Source organism: Bubalus bubalis, chromosome 3, assembly GCF_019923935.1.
Source record: "Bubalus bubalis isolate 160015118507 breed Murrah chromosome 3, NDDB_SH_1, whole genome shotgun sequence".
Lineage (NCBI taxonomy): Eukaryota > Metazoa > Chordata > Mammalia > Artiodactyla > Bovidae > Bubalus > Bubalus bubalis.
Window position 1 is genome coordinate 34,278,392 of NC_059159.1, and position 20,994 is coordinate 34,299,385.

The 20,994-nt window shown below is 42.7% G+C and overlaps 1 protein-coding gene across 9 annotated transcripts in view; it reads left to right on the forward strand.

The window, feature by feature from the left end:
* Window positions 1-20,994, forward strand: part of STX8 (syntaxin 8) — a 209,305-nt gene that overhangs the window by 41,712 nt on the left and 146,599 nt on the right. For all 9 annotated transcript variants that reach the window (XM_045164846.1, XM_045164852.1, XM_045164849.1 and 6 more), the window contains one exon: window positions 10,201-10,325. In XM_045164846.1, coding sequence (XP_045020781.1) covers window positions 10,201-10,325 — 125 coding nt within the window. The remainder of the gene's footprint in view (window positions 1-10,200; window positions 10,326-20,994) is intronic.

Sequence of the window (20,994 nt, forward strand, 5' to 3'; positions counted from 1 at the left end):
GTTATCCTCCATTTAAAAATAATTTTTTAAAAAAGCTCCCAGACTTCAAACAGCCATAGGAGCGGAAGGAGGGTGTATCTTGCTTAAGTCATATATTCATGTAGCTGAGATGTTTTAAAAGCACTTAACGATGTTCAGTGAGAAGCCTCCCTTCCTCTGTGTCCCACCCGCAAGATAAATATCAGCGTTAATAATCTTTGGTCTATCTTTCCAGGGTTCTCTTAAGTATATGCCAACTGATAAGGATATATTTTCTTATTTCCCCCCATCTTTTACACAAATGGTCGTATACTACACAAATTATCCTACAGTGTTCTTTTATCATCTAAATATACTGGAGATCTTCCCAAACCAACACGAAGTCTTGTCATTGATTTTTGTAGCCTTATAATATTTCATTGTATGTGCTACATAATTTATTGAATTAGTCTCCAATTAATATGTGTGTTGTTTCCACTCTATTACATTGTGTATGTATGTATGTACTTAATACCTGTACTTTTTTTTTCTGTTACATAAATGCAATGGTAAATATCCTTATACATAAAGGGTTTCATAGTGTGAAAGCCTTAATCTCCAGTTAAGTTCTTAGAAGGTCAAAGGGTATTTACATTGATAATTTTTATATGTCTTGGAGCTTTTTTTTTTTTTTTTTTACAGACTTCATTTTTTTAAATTATATTTATTTTTGGCTGTGCTGGGTTGTCATTACCATGAAGGCTTTCACTAGTTGCAGCGAGTGGGGGCTACTGTCTAGATGCAGCGTGTGGGCTTCTTGTTACAGTGCTCTCTCCAGGTGCAGAGCATGGGCTCAGTAGTTGTTGTGCACATGCCTACTTGCCCTGCAGCATGTGAGATCTTCCCAGACCAAGGATTGAACCTGTGTCCTCTGCTTTGGCAGGTGGATTCTTAACCACTGTACCAGGGAAGTCCTAATGTGGGACTTGTGAAGTAGAATGTTTCAATAGCACTCTTTTTATCTTAAAATTGTCTCAAGCTTGACAGCGTAGTCCTTTGAGATTTTTCAGGTAGGTGTGTACTTGTAAGACTGATTATCACTTGAAGGCATCTCTGTAGTCACTTAGTCCAATTATTTTTTTTTTCTCCGTGGGTTAGGAAAGGAAAACCCCTGTTAGCCAAATAGATAATCCTTCATTACCATTAGCATTGATTTGGATGGTTGATCAAGAGAGTCAACCCAGAGACCCTGAGATCTAAGTAAATCTTAAGACGTTGCAGCCTCACGTTGCTCAAGTCAGTGAAGGTTCCCAGTTACCACCGTGTGGATGTGGTACAGTGTAGTCTGTCCACAATCTGGCAGCAGCAATCTGGTAGTTCCTCTCCTCGGAAAGTCTTGAAAGCCAGACAGCAAAGAAATACCAAGTGAAAACAAATTTAAAATGCTATTTATAAATAGTATTTTAAAAGGCTACAGAGGAGTAAGTCAAATGAAAGAAGTATGAAATCTCTACACTCAAACATTAGAGAAATGAAGGAAAACCATATTCAGCATATTGCTGACTTTCCCTTTTTCTGTTTCTAAACATACTTTCAAGACTGCGCTGTGTTATAAAGCAAGGAGCTGTTTATAACACATGGTAATCATTGGATTGCTTTTCATTTTGTAGTTGAACTTCAATTTCTCACCAGCAGATGGCGCTCAGCCACCAGACATTTGAAGAGCAGCTCGTTCCTCTTAGACTTAGAATTCTTAGGTTTTATGTGTTATCCCTTCCTGTCCTCCTCCTGCTTTTCAGGTACCATGATATTCACACTTGAGACAAAAGAATTGTTCCCTTTGGTTTTATTTGCTTGATTTTAAATTGCCTGGATGACTCAAGGATTTTTCATTTCAAATTGAGAAATGAAGCCAAAATGATTTCTGATGGCCTTTTTGACCCTCCATTTGTGTTCTTCTATAAACTGTTTGTTGCTCAGTTATGTCCAACCCTTTGCAACTCCATGAACTGTAGCCCACCAGGATCCTCTGTCCCTGGAATTCTCCAGGCAAGAATACTGGAGCAGGTTGCCATTCCTTCTCCAGGGAATCTTCGTGACCCAGGGATGGAACTCACATCTCCTGCATTGCAGGTGGATTTTTTTTTTACTGTCTGAGCCACCAAGTTAGCCAACTGTTTCATTAAATTTTAAATTATAATATTAAAGCTTCTTATTGGTACACTTGGCCAACAGTGAATAGGGGAAAACAGAGTGGTTTAAAATTAGCAAATTGTTTGATTGCAGTAGATCTTCAGGTTCTGCGGTGAGACTTTCCTTGGATAATGTGTAAGCTGTTTTTTCTTGAGTTCTTATTGTTCTGCACTAATACTAATTAGTTTAAACTAATTGAATAAAGATTATTCAATTTAACCAAAAAGAAAAATGAATATTTACTTTTCAGAAGTCACAGTGTTAGGCATTTCTTCTCCCTGGAATGCCAGCTCTCTGAGGTCAGGTCTCTCGTTCTCTGCCAAGCCTCTAGATTCATGCTGGCACATAGAAGGGCCTCAGTATTTGTGTTGGGGAGGAATGGATGGATGGATGAATAGGTAGATGATACAGAAAGAACTGGACAGAGCACCAGACCTAAAGAAGTAAGCTGTCTGGCAATAGGGGCTATAAGTAGCATGTGGACTTTCTTCTGATCACTTAGTATTGCAGTAACAGGGTGATATTCGATTATCTTAATCATCAGCCTGCTAGTTTCCACCAGCATGGGGTCTGTGTGCTTGTGGTCAGCATGTACTCACCATCTTCCACCTGGGTGGGGCGTCTTGGTTTCTGCTGAAGAGCTCATAGGTATGTGTCAGATTGTAGTTCTATGTATCCCTTGAGGAGGAACTAGGACTCTGTTTAATTGCTGAGCTGTCGTTTAAGCTGAGCTTCCCCAGTGATAAAGAATCTGCCAGGAAGATCCCCTGGAGAAGAAAATGGCAACCCACTGCAGTATTCTTGCCTGGGAAACCCCATGGACAGAGGAGCCTGGCGGGCTAAGTCAAACCCGACTTAGCGACTAAACAGCAACAGCAGCCATGGAGCCACAGCTCATGATTGTGACGGGACAGTTTTACTTTGGGGTTGTTATTGGGAGTTACATTGCAGTTTGAGAAAATCCCAAAAGGAAATGAAACATATCTCCAAGTTGTGTCGATTCTCCGAGTCACCCAGTTTGGAAATCTTGATCCTCTGTAATCATTCTACTCAGCAGCACTTGTGGAGCTTTCCTGTGAATGACTGGGTGAATTGTCCCATCCCCGCTGTCCCATTCTATCACCCCCCTCATCCTGACCGCCATCCCCTTCTGCCTACATTGCCCTAGCCTTCTGGTCTACCTCCCTGACTGTGGCCCTTCCTCGGTGTAAGCCAGCCTGGGTATTGCTGCCAGATTTTTGCCTCCAAAGAATTTATGCCAGAGAAACTATTTCTGATTGAAATTTGAGCCTCTGTACATCTTTTTATTCACGGAAAGAAACTAACTGAAAAAGCTTTGAGGAAGGAATTGCCTTTTCATACCACAGTAGCATTTTAACATCTACAGGCAAGTCTGGTTACAAAGCGCTGCAGGTTCAATTCAGCTCGCTGACACCCTAGAAATTCCATCTCTGGTCCTGACTGCGAACCTCTCTGTGGTCTGTGAATACTCAAACACTGTTTTTTTTCCAGACAAAACAAACATTTTATGTAGTTACTTTGATATCTTTTGGAAATGCTAGGAAAAGCTGCTTCTTGGAATTCACTGCTTTTTCAATGCTCCATTTGGTTGATAAGAACATCCTCCTTGTGAACTCTGACGAGCTTCAGCAACATGTGTCAGCAGAAAAATGTGGATCATCTGCACCTCCCTCATATTAACTTAATAAGATGCATCGTTCACTTTTGGGGAGAAAAATGAAATATTTTTATAGTGTCAGAAGGGACTATGAAACCTTTTGGTAAAATCTTTTTTAAGATAGATATCTAATGTATTTAGTAATGTGGCATTTATTTGACATGTTCCATTTATTAAATAAGCCCCATCTTGAAAGACTATAGAATAAAAATGATGGATTTATTTTTAAAAAACATTTCAGTCCTAATCGGGGGAGCATGGTAGTTAGCATTTCCTTTCTTTTTTAAAAAAATATTTATTTATTTGGCTGTGGCCGCTCTTAGCTGTGTCATGTGGGATCTAGTTCCCTGCCCAGGGATCTAACCTGGGCCTCCTGCACGGGAAGGGTGGAGTCTTAGCCCCTGGACCACCAGGGAAGTCCCAGCATTTTCTTTCTATAACTTACTTTTCAAAGGAGAAATACTCCTTCATCGTCCTTCCAAGAAGTGGTTTGAGCTGTGAGGTGTCTTAGTGACAGAATTCCCTTTCAGGTTAAAATTCCCTCCATCTGCTTGAACAGCATCTGTGTCTGCTGCTAAACTCTTGAAGGCAGGTAGCAGTTGTTTCCTTTTGCTTTCTTCTTCTTTTTTTTTTATTCTCTCAAGATAAATGTTAAATACCCCTCTCTTTTTGTCTCCGTTGCTTAAAGAGCTCAGTGGATTTCCTAGTTCTGTTTCACAAACAGATTCTGAATGCTTCTTCTCCAGCATACTCAGAGGAACTGTCTTTCTGGTCCTGGGGATAGAAACATGACGGTCATGTGGCCTCTTTCCTTCCAGAGTTTATAATTTAGGAAGGGAGACAGATGAGTAAATAACTAACTACAATCCTGCTTGATAAATGCCACGTCGGAGGTTTTGCGTGAGGTGCCATGGGAGCACCCTGGAGTGATTGATTCAAGGGAAGAGGGGGGTGAGGATGGGAATCAGGAAAGACTAAACAGCAGAAGTGACATTTGAGTTGAGCCTTAGGGGATGAATAGAATTTTGCCAGATGGACAAAGGGGTGGGGGCGGGGACCCTCCAGACTCATACAAAAACATGAGAATGTGGAAGTTTATGCCTTTGTCTGGAGACCTGGTGAGCAGTCCATAGGTGTGGAAGGGGGTTTGGGGAGGTGAAATAGCCGATATATCACTGGGGCCATATTGTAAAGCTTAAACTTAACCTGTAGCTTCTAGGAAGCAGTGATAGTTTTAAAATAGGCGAGATCTTGGGACTTCTCTTGGCGGTCCAGTGGTTAAGACTGCACACTTCCAATGCAGTGGGCACTGGTTTGATCCTCGCTTGGGGAACTAAGATCCCACATGCTAAGTGGTGCAGCCAAAAATAAAAAATAGGAGAAATCTGTTTTAGAAAGATCGTTGTGGCAGCAGAGTGTAAGATGATTTGAATGGGGGTGACTGGGAGCAAGGGGGCCAGTCAGAGGCCATGAGCATCTTCTACGGGAGAGATGCTTTTCCGAGCTGAAGCAGCAGCAGCACGGATGGACACAGGGCATGGACTTGAGGGCCACCTCCTGCAGAGGCCTTGGGAGTTGATGAAATGTGGCCAAGGGTGGGGAAGAAAGGAAAAACGGTCCAGATGACTCGGGAATGCAGCGATGCTGCTAAGTAGAGAGGATGGAAGAAGAAACTGCTTCTAGGTGAAAGGAGTGGATTTGACTTTGGGTGTGTTGAGTTTGGAGTGGAGTTCTCAGCTGGAGATTGCTAAAGGAAAAGCCATAAATACAGAGAGAGCGAGCTGGTAGGGAGATGTTGTGGGTACAGAGAAATTTGAAAGAATGAACAGTTGAGGGACCTGCCTTGCCTGAATTTTGATATGTGGGTTTTTGTTTTTTGTTTTTTTGTTTTTTTTTGCTTTGAACTGTTTATGTGCCATTCCTTCCCTACCCCCAGATTCTGATTGTGTCCTGCTAGGGCAGGGGGCCCCCAGGTAAGAATCCATCACCATGATGAATGGAGAGAACCATGATTTATTGCATTTGTGTTGGTGTAGAAACATGGTCTACGCACTACTAGTATCTGTCCTTACAGCCCGAAACCACAGGAACAGATAACACAGCCCAGAGGGAGACAATACAGCCAGAAGCTGCTGCTGCTAAGTCACTTCAGTCATGTCCGACTCTGTGCGACCCCATAGACAGCAGCCCACCAGGCTCCCCCATCCCTGGGATTCTCCAGGCAAGAACACTGGAGTGGGTTGCCATTTCCTTCTCCAGTGCGTGAAAGTGAAGTCGCTCAGTCGTGTCCGACTCTTCGCAACTCCATGGACTGCAACCCACCAGGCTCCTCCGTCCATGGGATTTTCCAGGCAAGAGTACTGGAGTGGGGTGCCATTGCCTTCTCCACAGCCAGAAGAGAAGATCTAAATAGAATCCCTGAGGCACACCACTATTTAAAGGGCAGATGGAAGGAGAGGTACCTGCAAGTTAGAGGACATGCTGTGGGAGAGAGGGGTGTGAAAGAAGCCGAGGGAAGAGGGCTTTCCTGGGTAAGGGAAGAAGGTCAGCAGTGACCAGTGGCCAGTGAGGCCTGGAGGATGAATGAAGTGAAAACGGAGAGGCTTTGGCAGCAAGGAGGTTACGGGTGAGAAGAGTCTTAGCAGAGCCCCGGAGGTGGAGGCAGATCCTGGGCTGAAGAGTGAATCCTGAGGGTCAGGAAGCAGAGCTGATGAGCACCGGCCATTCTTGAAGGAAGTCTGGCTGTGAACAGGAAAGAAGGCCCGAGGATTTATAGGATGAGGAACAGCCAGTGGAAAGCTGAGATCACAAGATTGTGGAAGTGTGAGGCTGGAAGACATAGAGGCTCACTCTGGCTGCCTACCTTGGAAGCAAGTCTACTAGACCCAGGCCCCCCTTCCTCCGTATCTCACCCCCTCCCCACTTTTATCCTGGGCATGTCAATGGCACATGTTTTCTGCTGAGCAATCATTTATTCATGTTGTTATCCTTTCCTGGGGTGTGTTTCCATGTCTTCCTCATCAAACTCAACCTTACCTGTTTGGGGTCTCCTTGCCCATCATGAAACCTTCGCTCAGATGGTGGAAAGAAAGGGCTTTGGATTTGGAGTCAGAAGATGTGGTTGAACTTTAGCTCTGCCATGAAGCATGCGGCCTTGAGGAAGTGACTTGATGTCTCTCTACCTTGATTTTTCTTGTCAGTAATACCTGCTCTGACTTACACACAGGCTTGTTCAACGAGTCGAGTGAGATCATGGTTGTGAAACGCCATTGAAATGACAGCACACAGAGCCACTGTGTTAGGTTACACTTGCCTAGCTGCTCTTCTTACTCATTTCATTCATTCGGTTGTGGGTTTTGCTGAATAAATTAACTCGTTCAACTTTTTTTTTTTTTTTTTTTGGTTTGTTTTTCCCTAGTGCCTACTCTGCCAGGCACTGAGGATATAGTGATGAATAAGACAGTCGCTACTCTCTGGAGCTTACAGTGTGGAGTGGGAGACAGGAAAACAAGTGTGTAGCATACAATTGCTGGCTGTTTCAGTGCTGTAAAGAGAAACGAGGCAGGCCGAGGAGGAGGAGAGCCCAGAAGTTACAGGGAGGGGTACTGTTTTAGAGGGAGCAGTTGGGGCAGCTTCTCTGAGGGCATGACATTGGAGCAGAGTAGAATGAGCAGGGAACAAGGCCACATGACCATCACGGGTGACAAGAGCCTTAGCCATGGGGGAGGGGAGGTAGCAGGTGCAAAGGCCCTGAGGTAGGAGTGTGCTCAGTGTGTTCTAGAAACAGCAAAGAAGTGAATGTCATGGGTTAAAGATGTTGCATTTTACGCTAAGGGTGATGGGAAGGCACCGAGAGGCTGTGGCAGAAGAAACATTATCTTTACGGTGGTGACTCTGGCAGCTGGTGGGGAGTAGATTGTGGAGGGTGGGAGCAGAAGCAGGAGGCAGGAGTGCCAGGGGCAGAAGCAGTGGAGCAGAGGAGAAGCGGGTGGATTTTAGGTATGTTTCGAAGGATTTGCTAATGGACTCAATGCTGTGAGGCACCAGAGAGTCAAAGTTGATTCGAGGGTTTGGGCCTGAGCCGATGATTCTGTGGCTGTCTTGAACTGAAATTGGGAAGAATGGGGCAGAGGAGAATGGGCTTTGTGGGGAATTTGTCCTTTTTTCTGTGTTCTTTGTGGAATTTAGCTATAATGAGAAAAACTTCCATTAAAACTGAAAGGATCTTAAAGGTCTTCGAATTCAGTGATTTCCAAAGATATAAAGACATCTTCTGCAGGATTATGAAGAATACCTGCCTCCGCCTCCAACATGAGTCTTTCCCGCTCACCTGCCAACCCACCGTTAATGAGGGTGGCGTGCCTCTCCAGAGCGGGGCTGGAGCGGGGGCTGAAAACCACTGAGCCACTTGGTTTGCTTGTCTTGTGGCTGAGAAAACCAGGCTGAAGAGGTTATTGGCATTGCCCAGGGATGCAGGGCTGGCTGTTCTCTTATTTCATTTAAGAGTTCCTTCACGTGTGGTCAGTTTCTCTTTTCCATTTGATTGTAAACTCCTTAAACTCTAAGATTTATATCTTAAGATTTTTCATAGACTTTCTTACCCAGAACAGTACTAATAGGCATCTATCCTAAATGTTAGGTTTTAGCACCTGATAATGAAAAGAAAATCAAGTCTCCTGCCCACAGTGGCACCTGCGATTTTACCTGCTCTTGTTAGTAAAGTCACATCCATCATTCGTTGAATTTCCCAACAGATTTAAGGCATCAGCAAAGTACAGACACACAAGGGAGAGGGCAAAGGGGAGGGGAAGAGGGAGAAAGTGATAGTTCAGCCTCGAAAAACTGAACCAAAAGTTTGGAATCAGCTCAGAAAGAAGGCATTAGGGACTAATTACCACTTAGGGAAACTGCATTGTAGTTTACTGCTGCTTTTATATTGAACTATGTGAAAGTGAGATCAAAACAGTTCTTCCAGCATTTAGGACTTCTGCAGGACTGAGTTTAGCCCTGGGAAATCTTTCCTGTATGTCTGGTGGTTGATGTGTGTTTGATATTAATATTAAATTGTGCCTGTGTTGTACTTTTATTCTCCAATAGGTTTAAAAAATTTTTTTCTAGAACCTAATTTTATTTATTTGGTTTTGGTTGTGCTGGGTCATCGTTGCGTCAAGAGCTTTCTCAAGTTGCAGAGAGTGGGGGGGACTGCTCTCTAGTTCCAGCGTGTGGGCTTCTCAACTGCAGTGGCTTCTCTTGTTGTGGAGCACCGGCTCTAGGGTGCTCGGGCTTCAGGAGTCGCAGCTCCAGGCTCTCTTAAAGCACAGGCTCAGTGGTTGTAGCGTCCAGGCTTAGTTGCCCCCTCAGGTCTGTGGGATCTTCCCGGGTCAGGAATCAAACCCGTGTCTCCTGCTGTAGCAGGCAGATTCTTTACCACTGAGCCACCAAGGAAGCCCCTCTGATAGGTATTTTAAAAGTATATTTTAACTACTGAAGGCTCTGATTCAAATTTTCTGTCTTTTGAGACTACAAAGACAATTTTCTTATATTTTTCCCCCCATTAAGAATTTTTAAAATTATGCTCTATGTGTGGCAAGGGCTACAGCTGGGACATTCCAGCATTGACTTTCGAGGAGTCTGCTGATCACTCGGGTGCAGCATGCTAATTGAAAGGAAGAGCATGCTGATAAATGCACTTTCAAGTTCACTTTATTCACCTCTGACCCACCATCCTGGTTTTTGGCACTCGCGTTTGCAACAGTTCATACATAATATCCCAGGGGCCATGTGGGTTATGAGGGGGAGTCAAGATTAAGACGGATAATTCAGAATTTGTGTTATAAATGCTCGGTTGTATTCATTGAATTGGTTTTGAAACCTACATGTGTTTCTCTCTGTGAGTAGCCAGATTCCCTCTAATAAGGAATTCAGTGGTCATTTTTTGTGCTATAAGCCGTCGTGGCAACATTATATCTTCTTGAGAAATAATATTTGTGCCTTTGGTGCCACCTAGCCCGTGAGACAAACTTTGTCTCAATAGAAAGGCCACTTCCATTTGGCCTTGAGTTTCTGAAATTTAAGACCCTCCCTTATGATTATTGACTCAAATATATCATGGAGGATTAGTAAGAGTATTAAGTGTGGCCACAGTCTCCTTCACAAGCTGTAATTCTCCTGGGGACCAGGCTCGGGCCTTATTCATCCTCGTATCTCTTCCAGCCCTGAACACAGTTGCTGGCATAAACCAAGGATGCAATAAATTGCGGTCGAAATGAATTTTCAAAGCATGCGAGGCTGGCCCCCTCTGCCCCCGTGGGAGCGATTTGCGGCCGAGCTGGATTTTTTGAGCTATGTAACGCATTCAATCTTGTTCTTAGGTCCAGCCTGATGACTGGAGGGGCCAAGCGAGGAGCACCCAACCCTTGGCTCTTGGAGGAGCCGGAGGAGACCAGAGGCTTGGGTTTTGATGAAATCCGGCAACAGCAGCAGAAAATTATCCAAGGTACTAAAGACCCAAAGGGCGTGGGCTCAGAAACCTGGTCGGGTTTTTTTACCTTAGCCTCGGCTGTTCCCAATACCCATTGAAAATCGGAGGGAAAACGGTTGGTCTTTGAGAGTTCTTGGCGCTTCTGTGCCTCAGGGTACCTGGGGATTAGACAGATGCTGTCATCCATCCAGGTAGCTGGTGGAAGTAGGGATTCTCTCTCCTGGGAGAGGGACAGAGTGCAGCTCGGGGTCTGGTCATCCCAGGTGACTCGAGGCATGGGCCTCTTCCTCCTTTCCATGATTAGGACTCATTCTCCAAAGAAAAGCCTCCATTTTTTTTTTTTTTTTTTGTATATAAGTTAGTTTGGCTTTTACCTTCAGGTTCATCTTACCCAGCTGGCTTTTAAACCTGCTAATTTCTTCTGTTAATTTCAGAAGTAATGCATGATTGTTATACAATGTTCAAACAATATAGGGATATATAAAATGAAAACCTTTTTCTGTATTGTTCCTCTGATCTCAAACTGCAAACAGATTAACAATATATATTTCCTCAGGCTTCTTTCTGTACGTACATGCATGCATACTGTATATTCAGTATAAGCACATGTATGTTTTGCATAAGTGAGATCATAATATAGATATTTCTACAGCTTTTTTTATTTAATATGTGTGATAGACATTTTTTGATGTCAGTGTTACAGATGTTACTCCTGCTAATTCTCCTGATTGAAACACAGCTTTATGTAGGTCTAGTTGACATCTTAAATAGCACATATATGAAGTGTATGATTCATTAAGCTTTGACATATACATACACCTTTCAAACCATCTCTACAATCCAGATAAGAAGCATAATCATTACTCCTGAGAGTTTTCTTCATTTCTTTGGTAATTCTTACTGTTGTCATCCCCACATACCCAGACAGCTGCTGACCTGCTTTGTGTTGCTATAAAATCATTTCTGTTTTCTCTAATTCTGTATAAATGGACTCATACAATATGAGCTCTTTGCGAGCTCAGGGGTGGGGTGGTCTGGCTTCTTTATCTCAGGGTAATTATCTTAAGATTCATCCACATTGTTCCATGGGTCAGTATTTTGTTCTCTTACATCACAGAGTAGTAATCCCTTGTATAAATTGACAACAGTCTGCATGTACATTTACATGTTGACGTACGTTTTGCTCTGCATGTGTGGGGAAAGGGCTATATGGAAACTCTTTGTACCCTCCTCTCAATTTTGCTGTGTATTTGAAACTGCTGTAAAAAACAAGTCTCTTAAAAAAAAAAAAAGGTAAAACCTTTTTTATCCACAGATGGCATTGACCATTTGTTTAGAAAATCCTACAGATTCTACCGCAAAACTATTAATTAGTGAGTTTAGCAAGGTTGCGTGATCCAAGATCAGTATACAAAAATCATTTGTATTTTTATATACTAGTCACAGCCAAGAGTAGGAATGTATAAATGCTGTTAATAAGAGACCAAAAAAACATGAACTACTTAGGGATAAATCTGGTGTTGAGTTTAACTCTTTGCCAGATCTGTCCATTTCTGAGAGGAGTGTAGAAGTCTCCAACTATGATAGTAGGTTCAGTCACTCAGTAGTGTCCAACTCTTTGTGACCCCATGGACTGCAGCATGCCAGGCTTCCCTGTCCATCACCAACTCCCAGAGCTTGCTCAGACTCATGTCCATTGAGTCAGTGATTCCATCCAGCCATCTCATCCTCTGTCACCCCCGTCTCCTCCTGCCCTCAATCTTTCCCAGCATCAGAGTCTTTTCCAATGAGTCAGCTCTTTGCATCAGGTGGCCAAATTATTGGAGTTTCAGCATCAGTTCTTCCAATGAATATTCAGAACTGATTTCCTTTAGGATTGACTGGTTTGATTTCCTTGCTGTCCAAGGGTCTGTCAAGAGTCTTCTCCAACACCAGTTCAAAAGCATCAATTCTTCAGCACTCAGCTTTCTTTATGGCCCAACTCTCACATCCATACATAACTACTGGAAAAACCATAGCTTTGACTAGATGGACCTTTGTTGGCAAAGTGATGTCTCTGCTTTTTAATATGCTGTCTAGGTTGGTTGTAGCTTTTCTTCCAAGGAGCAAGCATCTTTTAACTTCATGGCTGCAGTCACCATCGGTTGTGATTTTGGAGCCCAAGAAAATAAAGTCTGTCGCTGTTTCCATTGTTTCCCCATCTATTTGTCAGGAAGCGATGGGACCAGATGCCATGATCTTAGTTTTTTGAATGTTGAGTTTTCAGCCAGCTTTTTCACTGGCTTTATCTGTTTCTCCTTGCATTTTTATCAGGTTTTTTTTTTTTTGCTTCATGTAGTGTGATGCTTGGTGTTAGGTGCGTACACATGAAGGATTGCTGTGTTGTCTTGGAGAATTGACCCCCTTATTATGTAATACCCTTTTTTACCCTTGATAACTTTACTTGCTTTGAAGTCTACTCTATCTGAAATTAATGTAGCAACTCCTGGTTTCTTTTGATGACTATTATTGTGGTTTATCTTTCTCCATTCATTTGCTTTTAATCCATATTTAAAGTGAGGTTCTTTGAGGCCACATGTAGTTGAATTTTTGATCTATCTTGTCTTTGTCTTTTAATCGCTGTAGCTTTATGTCTTTATTTCAATCTGGATGCCTTTTATTTTTCTTTCTTGCCTTATTGCACTTGCTACCACCTCCAGTACAGTGTAGGAATGATGAGAGCAGACATTCTTGCCTTGTTTCTAATCTTATGGAGGAAATAATTCATTTGAAAGCCAGATGTGAGTTTTTCTTGGTTTGGTTACTAGATATTTCTTTCTAAAAATATTCTTGAGATTTTCTTTTTTCCCTCTCCTGGGATGCAGTTATTCGGGTCTTGCTTTGTCAGGTGGATGAGAGAAGTGTTTATTTTAGAGCATGGGTTAGCAAACCATGGCCTGTGGACCACATCTGGCCCACCACCTGGTTTTGTATGGTCTGCAAGCTAAAAATGGTTTTTCCATTTTTAAACGATTGAAAGGAGCCCCAAAAAGAATATTTCGTGACTTGTTTAAAAAAAAAACAAAACAAAACTGTGTAATACTCAAAAGTGTAGTGTTCATAAATAAAGTTTTATGGGAGCACAAGCATGCTCATTCATTTATGTATTACTGACGGATGCTTTCCTAGGACAAAAACAGGGTTGGGGCAGCTGCAACAGAGATCAGACGAACCACAAAGCCCGAAATATTTGCCGTCTGGCCCTTTGTAGAAAATGTTTGCAGACTCCAGGCCAGAGGTTATTTCCCTCACTTCTGTGCCAGAACGATTTTGTGTACTCTCTGTGAATTATGTGGTGACCTGGTGAGTGGGGATTAGGAGTTACGTCTTTTGATTGGTTATGTCTTATGTCCAGTTCCTGTGAACTCAGAGGGTTATTCCCTCTAAGGTTTTCAGGTGGTTCTTCCCCTGGCCTCAGTCAATTTCCTCACACACATGTCCTGATCAACACTTGCCTGAAGTCTCAGGGTGGATCCCATGCAAATCTACCATTTTTTCCCTGCACAACCCTCTGCTTTCTATGTACTGTGCCCTACATACTTGAGCCACCTTGACCTGTTTTTCTTTTTTTGGATTCTCCTCAATCTGGGAAGATTGCTGGGCGCCACCTGAGATCCACCTTCCCCACGCCATGGCCTGGGACTCTCAAGCCAATGATCTGGGACTGAGAGCTCATCTCATTTGTCTCCCAGATCTCAGGGATCACCGCCCTTCATTTCCTGACATCTGCATCTTGAAACAGTTGTTTTGTATATTTTGCCTGTGGTTTTGTGTATTGTTTTGTTTTCTCTTTGTTTGGGGCCAGAAGTAAATCTGCTCCCTGTCAGCCCCTCTTGTCCAGAAGCAGAAGTCTAACTCTATTTTGAACTCCTTTTTCACAGTGAAAGTATCTAGCACGTGAAGTCCTGGTCCTCCTGAATCACTTTAATTCCATGGTATCTCACCCGTTACCATGTCTGAAGCAAAGTGAAGAAGCTGAGAACAGTGCACCCTTGCACGTAGCCCAGCTGTTCATTTGCAGTGATTTACTTTTCAGGATTCATGGTTCCTGAAAGGAATGTCTTGATAGCTAATACTCATGAAATTTCTGGGCATTGTTGCCTTTTTTTTTTTTTTTTTTTTTGCCAAGAAAAGCTGTTTTCGGTCAAGAGAAGTATCTCTGCCACTGACAAGGTGCCTCATTCAGAGATCGCTGTGGGCTGGGTGTGAGAGGATGCCGCATGTAAGTGTTTGTGTTGAGTCTCCCACACTGAGAGCATCCTCGCTAAGATGCCCGCCCTTTGGAAGCCGGCTGGCCTTTGGGGTTTGTGGGGTGGGGATGGGGAGTGAAGGAATGGAGGAGAGGGGCACTTACTACAGCTCTGAATGTTTTTCTGCTCTTCCCTTTGTGTTTTGAAATACTCTATCCTTTCTTGCTTTCCGAGCAAGCTGCCTTTTCAAGGATGAGTGCAAAAACAGAAGTTCTCTTTACATGAAACCCTCATTACTCTTTTCTCTGCCTCAAGAACCTTGGTGATATGTGTGCTGAGATTGCCATGGCCATGCTTCCTGGCTAGGTCCTGCACTACAGAACCACGAAGGGTCATTTCTAACTTTGCCTGTGGCATCTGTTAGCCTTTCTGTACTTGCGTTGACCTTTAGAAAACACTTGGAAAATCATCCTAAAATAACAGGTTTCTGGTGGAGCTTAGACTCAAGGCAATGAATGCCTTCCTTTCCTGATCTGGAGGCTAAGCCTCCTTACTGCCAGTTAGATGGCCTCAGTTTCTATGCTTCCTATGCTATAATTTGAAGCACAAATGGGCATTTGGCAGAAGATGGGTGAGGTGATCCAGTTAGTAACTGGATCATTCCTGGTGGTCCAGAGGTTAGGACTCGGTGCTTTCACTGCCAGGGTCCAAGTTCCATCCCTGGTTGGGGAACTAAGACCCCTCAAGTTACGTGGCACAGCACCCCTACCCCATGCCCATCGCCCCCAAATCCCTGAGATAAAACAAGGGAAACTGCCTTTTTGGTCGGTAAAGACCTTTGTCTCTGAGTCAGATGGTGGATGGTGGACCTGGAAGGACCTGGAAGAAGGTGTATCACTTAGCCTCTCCCCAGGAGGTCTTTGTTGCTGGGGCTTTTAATTAGCTCCAACTCTCCTTTACCATAGTCTATAGATGTTGTTTCTAGATTCTAGCAGAAGACTGTGGATTAGTTATGGGTTTCTGTGTTTTTAGGTCTTGTAAGTATTTCCGTTGAAACAGTGGTGGGGAAAGTGACTGGCAGGGCTGTGGTGTACCTTGGCATCATCCGAGTGGCTCATCTTTGAACCCCTGGATTCATAACATCATAGACAGCTCTCTTTCAAGATACCCTTTCTTACAGCTGCCACCTAGACCAAGATTCCTTCCCCTAAAATCTTAAAACAAAAACATCTGTTCTTAGAATTTGCTCTAAGAGTCTTTCCAATGTAGTGATTAACTTTACCCAGCTTGACCTCATCTTCTGCTCATTCGTTCCTTATTTCCCCTTCTCCAGGGAAAGTTCCTGTATGTCAGATGTGGGAGTTTCCATCGCTTCTCTCTGGGCACTGGACAACACAGCCTCAGCTACTTTTTCTGCTACCTAAACTCAGAGGGCTGGCTAGTGTTGACCAAAAGTCACTCCATATATATGTAGCAGAGACTATCTTTATTTCTTCTACAGATCTAGAGGGCCCTCTGTGGTCATTCCTTGGTTTAAACACATTGATCAAATACTTGATCTGTTCCACCAGTTGGGCTCAGAAGTGGGGCAAAACCATAGGAAAAGAAGACACAGCCTCAGCCCTTGGGGCTCTTGCCATGTGCTCAGTCAAGGGGCCCAAGATTGCCATTCTTAAGAATGTTCCTTGGTTTTATTTGCTTGCTAAAATGTTGGTAACTTTTTGCTGTTGACAGTTTCAAACATATGAAAGTGAGAGAGTAGGCTGCTTATTCCATCCAGCCCAGCAGTAGTTTCAGCAGTTATCAACTCATAGCCCATCTTGTTTCATCTATACGTCTACCCACCTTCCTATCCCCGCAATTATCTCTGAAGCAAATCCTAGACATTATACTATTTCATTGGTGAATATTCCAGAATATATCTCTAAAGCATGTTTGTAAAAGATTCTTGTTGTCCAGTCACTAAATTGTATTGGACTCTTTGCAACCCCATAGACTGCAATATGCCTGGCTTCCCTGACCCTCACTATCTCCTGGAGTTTGACCAAGTTCATATGCATTGAATCGGTGATGTTATCCAACCATCTCATCCTCTGTTGCCCTGTTTCCTCCTGCCCTCAGTCTTTCCCAGCATCAGGGTCTTTTCCAATGAGTCAGCTGTTCGCATCAGGTGGCCCATGTATTGTATCTTCAGCTTCAGCATCAGTTCTTCCAGTGAATATTCTGGGTTGATTTCCTTTAAAATTGACTGGTGTGATCTCCTTGCTGTACAGGGGACTCTTGGGAGTCTTCTTCAGCACCACGGTTTGAAAGCATCAATTCTTTGGTGTGCAGCCTTCTTTATGGTCCAACTCTCACATCTGTACATAACCATTGGAAAAACCATAGCTTTGATTAGACGGGTCTTTATCAGCAAAGTGATGTCTCTCCTTTTTAATACACTATCTAGGTTTGTCATAGCTTTATTCCTTAATATAATCAAATAATCCAGTCAGATTGTTTGATGTTCAGATTTCTCTGATTGTCCAATGATTTTTTTTTTCCTTTTAGGTTGTTCAGTTCAAGATCTGAATATAGTCTGTACATTGCAACTAATTGATATGTCCCCTGAGTTTCTTTAATCAATATATGCGTTTGCCAACTCTTTTTCTTCACAGTTTGTTGACAAAACAAGGGCTTTTGCCCTGTAGTTTCCCACCATCTAGACTTGCTATTCGTTTCCCCATCTACTGTTTAATGTATTCCTCTGTCCTGCATATTTTCTGTAAATTGGTAGTTAGATTTAGTGGTTTGATCAGAGTCATGTCTGTCATTTTTGGCAGCAAAACATTATGATGACCTTCCCTTTATTTTTAATCTGCAGCCACCAGATCATCCTCCCACAATTATATGACATTTAGTTAAAAGATGGGTTTTCTGCGTGTCTTAAGACAGGAAGTGTTCAAACACCTAACCATTCTGAAGGGATTTTTCAAAAAATGATTGTATTAATTTTCTGTTGCTGCTATAATAAATTAGCACAAACTTGATGACTCAACCAACCTAGACAGCATGCTAAAAAGCAAAGACATTACTTTGCCAACAAAGGTCTGTCTAGTCAAAGCTATGGTTTTTTTCAATAGTCATGTATGGATGTGAGGGTTGGACTGTGAAGAAAGCTGAGCACCAAAGAATTGATGCTTTTGAACTGTGGTGTTGGAGAAGACTCTTGAGAGTCCCTTTGGCTGCAAGGAGATCCAACCAGTCAATCCTAAAAGAAATCAGTCCTGAATATTCATTGGAAGAACTGATGCTGAAGCTTAAACTCCAATACTTTGGCTCCATGATGTGAAGAACTGACTCATTGGAAAAGACCCTGGTGTTGGGAAAATTGAAGGTGGGAGGAGAAGGGGATGACAGAAGATGAGATGGTTGGATGGCATCACCAACTCGATGGACAGGAGTTTGAGCAAGCTCTGGGAGTTGGTGATGGACAGGGAAGCCTGGCGTGCTGCAGTCCATGAAGTTGCAAAGAGCCTGACATGACTAAGTGACTAAACTGAACTGATGACTTAAAATACAGATTTATCATCTTATAGTTCTGTAGCTCAGAAGTTCAATACAGATCAAGGTGCTGGCAGGGCTGTGTTCTCTTCTGGAGGCTCCAGGGAAGAATTCATTCCCTTGCCTTTTCCAGCTTCCTGATGCTACCCATATCCCTTGGCTCATGGACCCCTTCTTTGTCTTCAGTGCCAGAATGTTGCATCTCTCTGACCCTTCCTCATAGCTCTCTCTGTCCACAGCTGGGAAAGATTCTGTTTTTAAGGACTCATGTGATTACTTTGGGTCCACTTGGATAATCCAGAATAATCTCCCATCTCAAATCCCTTAACTTTAATCACACCTGCAAAGTTTCTTTTGCCCTGTAAGGTCATATATTCACAGGTTCCTGGAATTAGGAGGTGGACATCTTCAGGGGGTAATTATTCTGTGTAGCGCAGAGGTCGTTCCATTTTTTAAAATTAATGGCACCCCACTCCAGCACTCTTGCCTGGAAAATCCCATGGACGGAGGAGCCTGGTGGGCTGCCAGTCCATGGGGTCGCTAAGAGTTGGACACAACTGAGTGACTTCACTTTCACTTTTCACTTTCACGCACTGGAGAAGGAAATGGCAACCCACTCCAGTGTTCTTGCCTGGAGAATCCCAGGGACGGGGGAGCCTATGCAGTCTATGGGATCGCACAGAGTCGGACATGACTGAAGCGACTTAGCAGCAGCAACATTGAATTATGATTAATAGAGTGTGGTGTGTTACAGATGATCTGTTGTGATATAAAGCCTTGGGCTGTACATTGGGTAGAGCAAAGTATAGTAATGAACGGTCATTATGATATAATAGTTTGTGGGGTTCTAGATTAACTCTCTGCATGGGTCTTGATAATTGTTGATATTTTTGAAAATAGCAGCATTTATTTTCCTTGTGTCTAAGATGACTGTACCACCTCCATTTAAGAAATGCAGCTTTAAGACTTGCAGAAGCTCAGGTCATCACCGCCATTATTACTGCATGCACAGCATCTCTGTTATCTGGGCCTTCTGTGTTTCTGAATTATGGGATGAAACTGTACTGTGGCACTTAAACATCCAGAGAAAGTACTAGGTTCTTATAGAAATGATTTGAGTGGAGCAGAATTTTTAGCCCTCTTTCTGTTTCTCATTAGCAAGATAACCTTTAGGTGGTTGAGGCACGTAATGAGTCGAGGTTAAGTGAAAAGAGTGTAATGTAGGTATTTTTCATTCATAATCTGTGTCTATGCTAGGTAAAGCAGCTCCAGGACTTTGATCATATTTTTTTTTTTTCCTAATTGAAGATCATAGAGGAATCTCCTGTTTTCTTCTTATATATTGTTTTACCTTTTAATTCATACTGACACTTGACCCTCAGATGTATATATAGATTATTTGGGAGATGCATTTGGAGTTTTCCAGTAACATGGGTCATCCTATAGCAGCACTAGGTTGATGATAGATTTTTCTTGGAGTCCATCCAAGAGGTTGTTACTGAAGACCAAAAGGACCTCATTATAAAGTGATTTTGCTATAAAATGGTCCCATGGAATGATCCCTAGAGACAGCAGGTCATTTGTATGGTTAAAAAAAAAGCACATCGTGTCAAAAAATGTTACTAAGGGGTCCTTACCACACACCATTAGTTTAAATAAATTCCAGATGAATTAACAAGTTAAGTGTAATGGCTTAATTCCATAAGAAAAGAAAAAAAAATCTAGAAGAAAACCTAGGGAAAACTATGCAAGGAAATGTTAATGTGATCTTGGGCAGAAGGACCTTTGTGATTTCCGCTTTTATAGATGGGCCATCAGGTGAAACAGACATTTTAAAAACCCCAACAAGTGAAGCCGTGAATGGCAGAGTGCTCGGTGGAAAGAGTCGTTCGACTCAGCCTTGGAGTGTTCTTTCCAGGGCACCTGCGGGCAGAGGAAAAAAGTACAGGGATGGAGGCTGCCTAGAGTTAAGAAAAACAAACTTTAAAGATCTTGAGTAACTTGAGTGCTTTTCTCTTTGAAAATCTTAAAATCCAGAAAAATAACACATTACAACAAGATTTTTTTTGGCCACACGATGTGGCATGCAGGATCTTAGTTCTCCAAGCAGGGATCAAACCCATGGCCCTTGAAGTGGAAGCACAGAGTCTTACTGGACCGCCAGGAAGGTCCCAAAAAATAACATGTTTTTTAAAAGCAAAAATACTCTTTTACTATTGTGTATATTGTTTTGTATTCTAATTTTTTTTTTTTTTTACTTAATAATGTTATCATGAACTTCTTTTGAAAGTTCATGCCCCAGGAGTGGGTGTGTTGGGAGAAGTGGCTTGCCTTGGGGTGCTGCTGGTTACTGCACACGGAAGGAACTGTCAGCACCCAGAAGCCTGTCCGGAGGGCAGGCTGGAGCCAGGAAGGAAAATTCGTTTGCTCCTGCAGTGTTTCCGCAGTTTCCTCCACTGACAAAGCTGGTGAAGGAAAAATTATTTAAAGGACCCAGATCCATTTTCTCAGAGCAATCAAAATAAGGGAGAACTTGGAGCTAAGAAGCATTAAGTTGAAAAGCAGCAGAGGACCAGTATTTCAAGGAATAGCCTTGTATCAATTGGATTGGCAAAAAAGTTTACTTGGGTTTTTCTGTGCCATCTTGTAGAAAAACCAGAATTAACTTTTTGGCCAACCCAGTACATCATTGCATACCATCCAATGTTTTCTTGCATACATTCCTAGACACAGAATTGGTAGATATGGAAGTTAGCACAGTTCACTCTCTAGAAAGATATATTAGCTATCCCCCCATGACTTGGTACTTAGGAGCTTCTTTGCACTTTACTTAACCCGGCGTGTTAGCAATCTTTTTAATGCTTACAAATCTGATAAGTCAGAAAAAAGCTTCACTATTCTTTGATATCTTT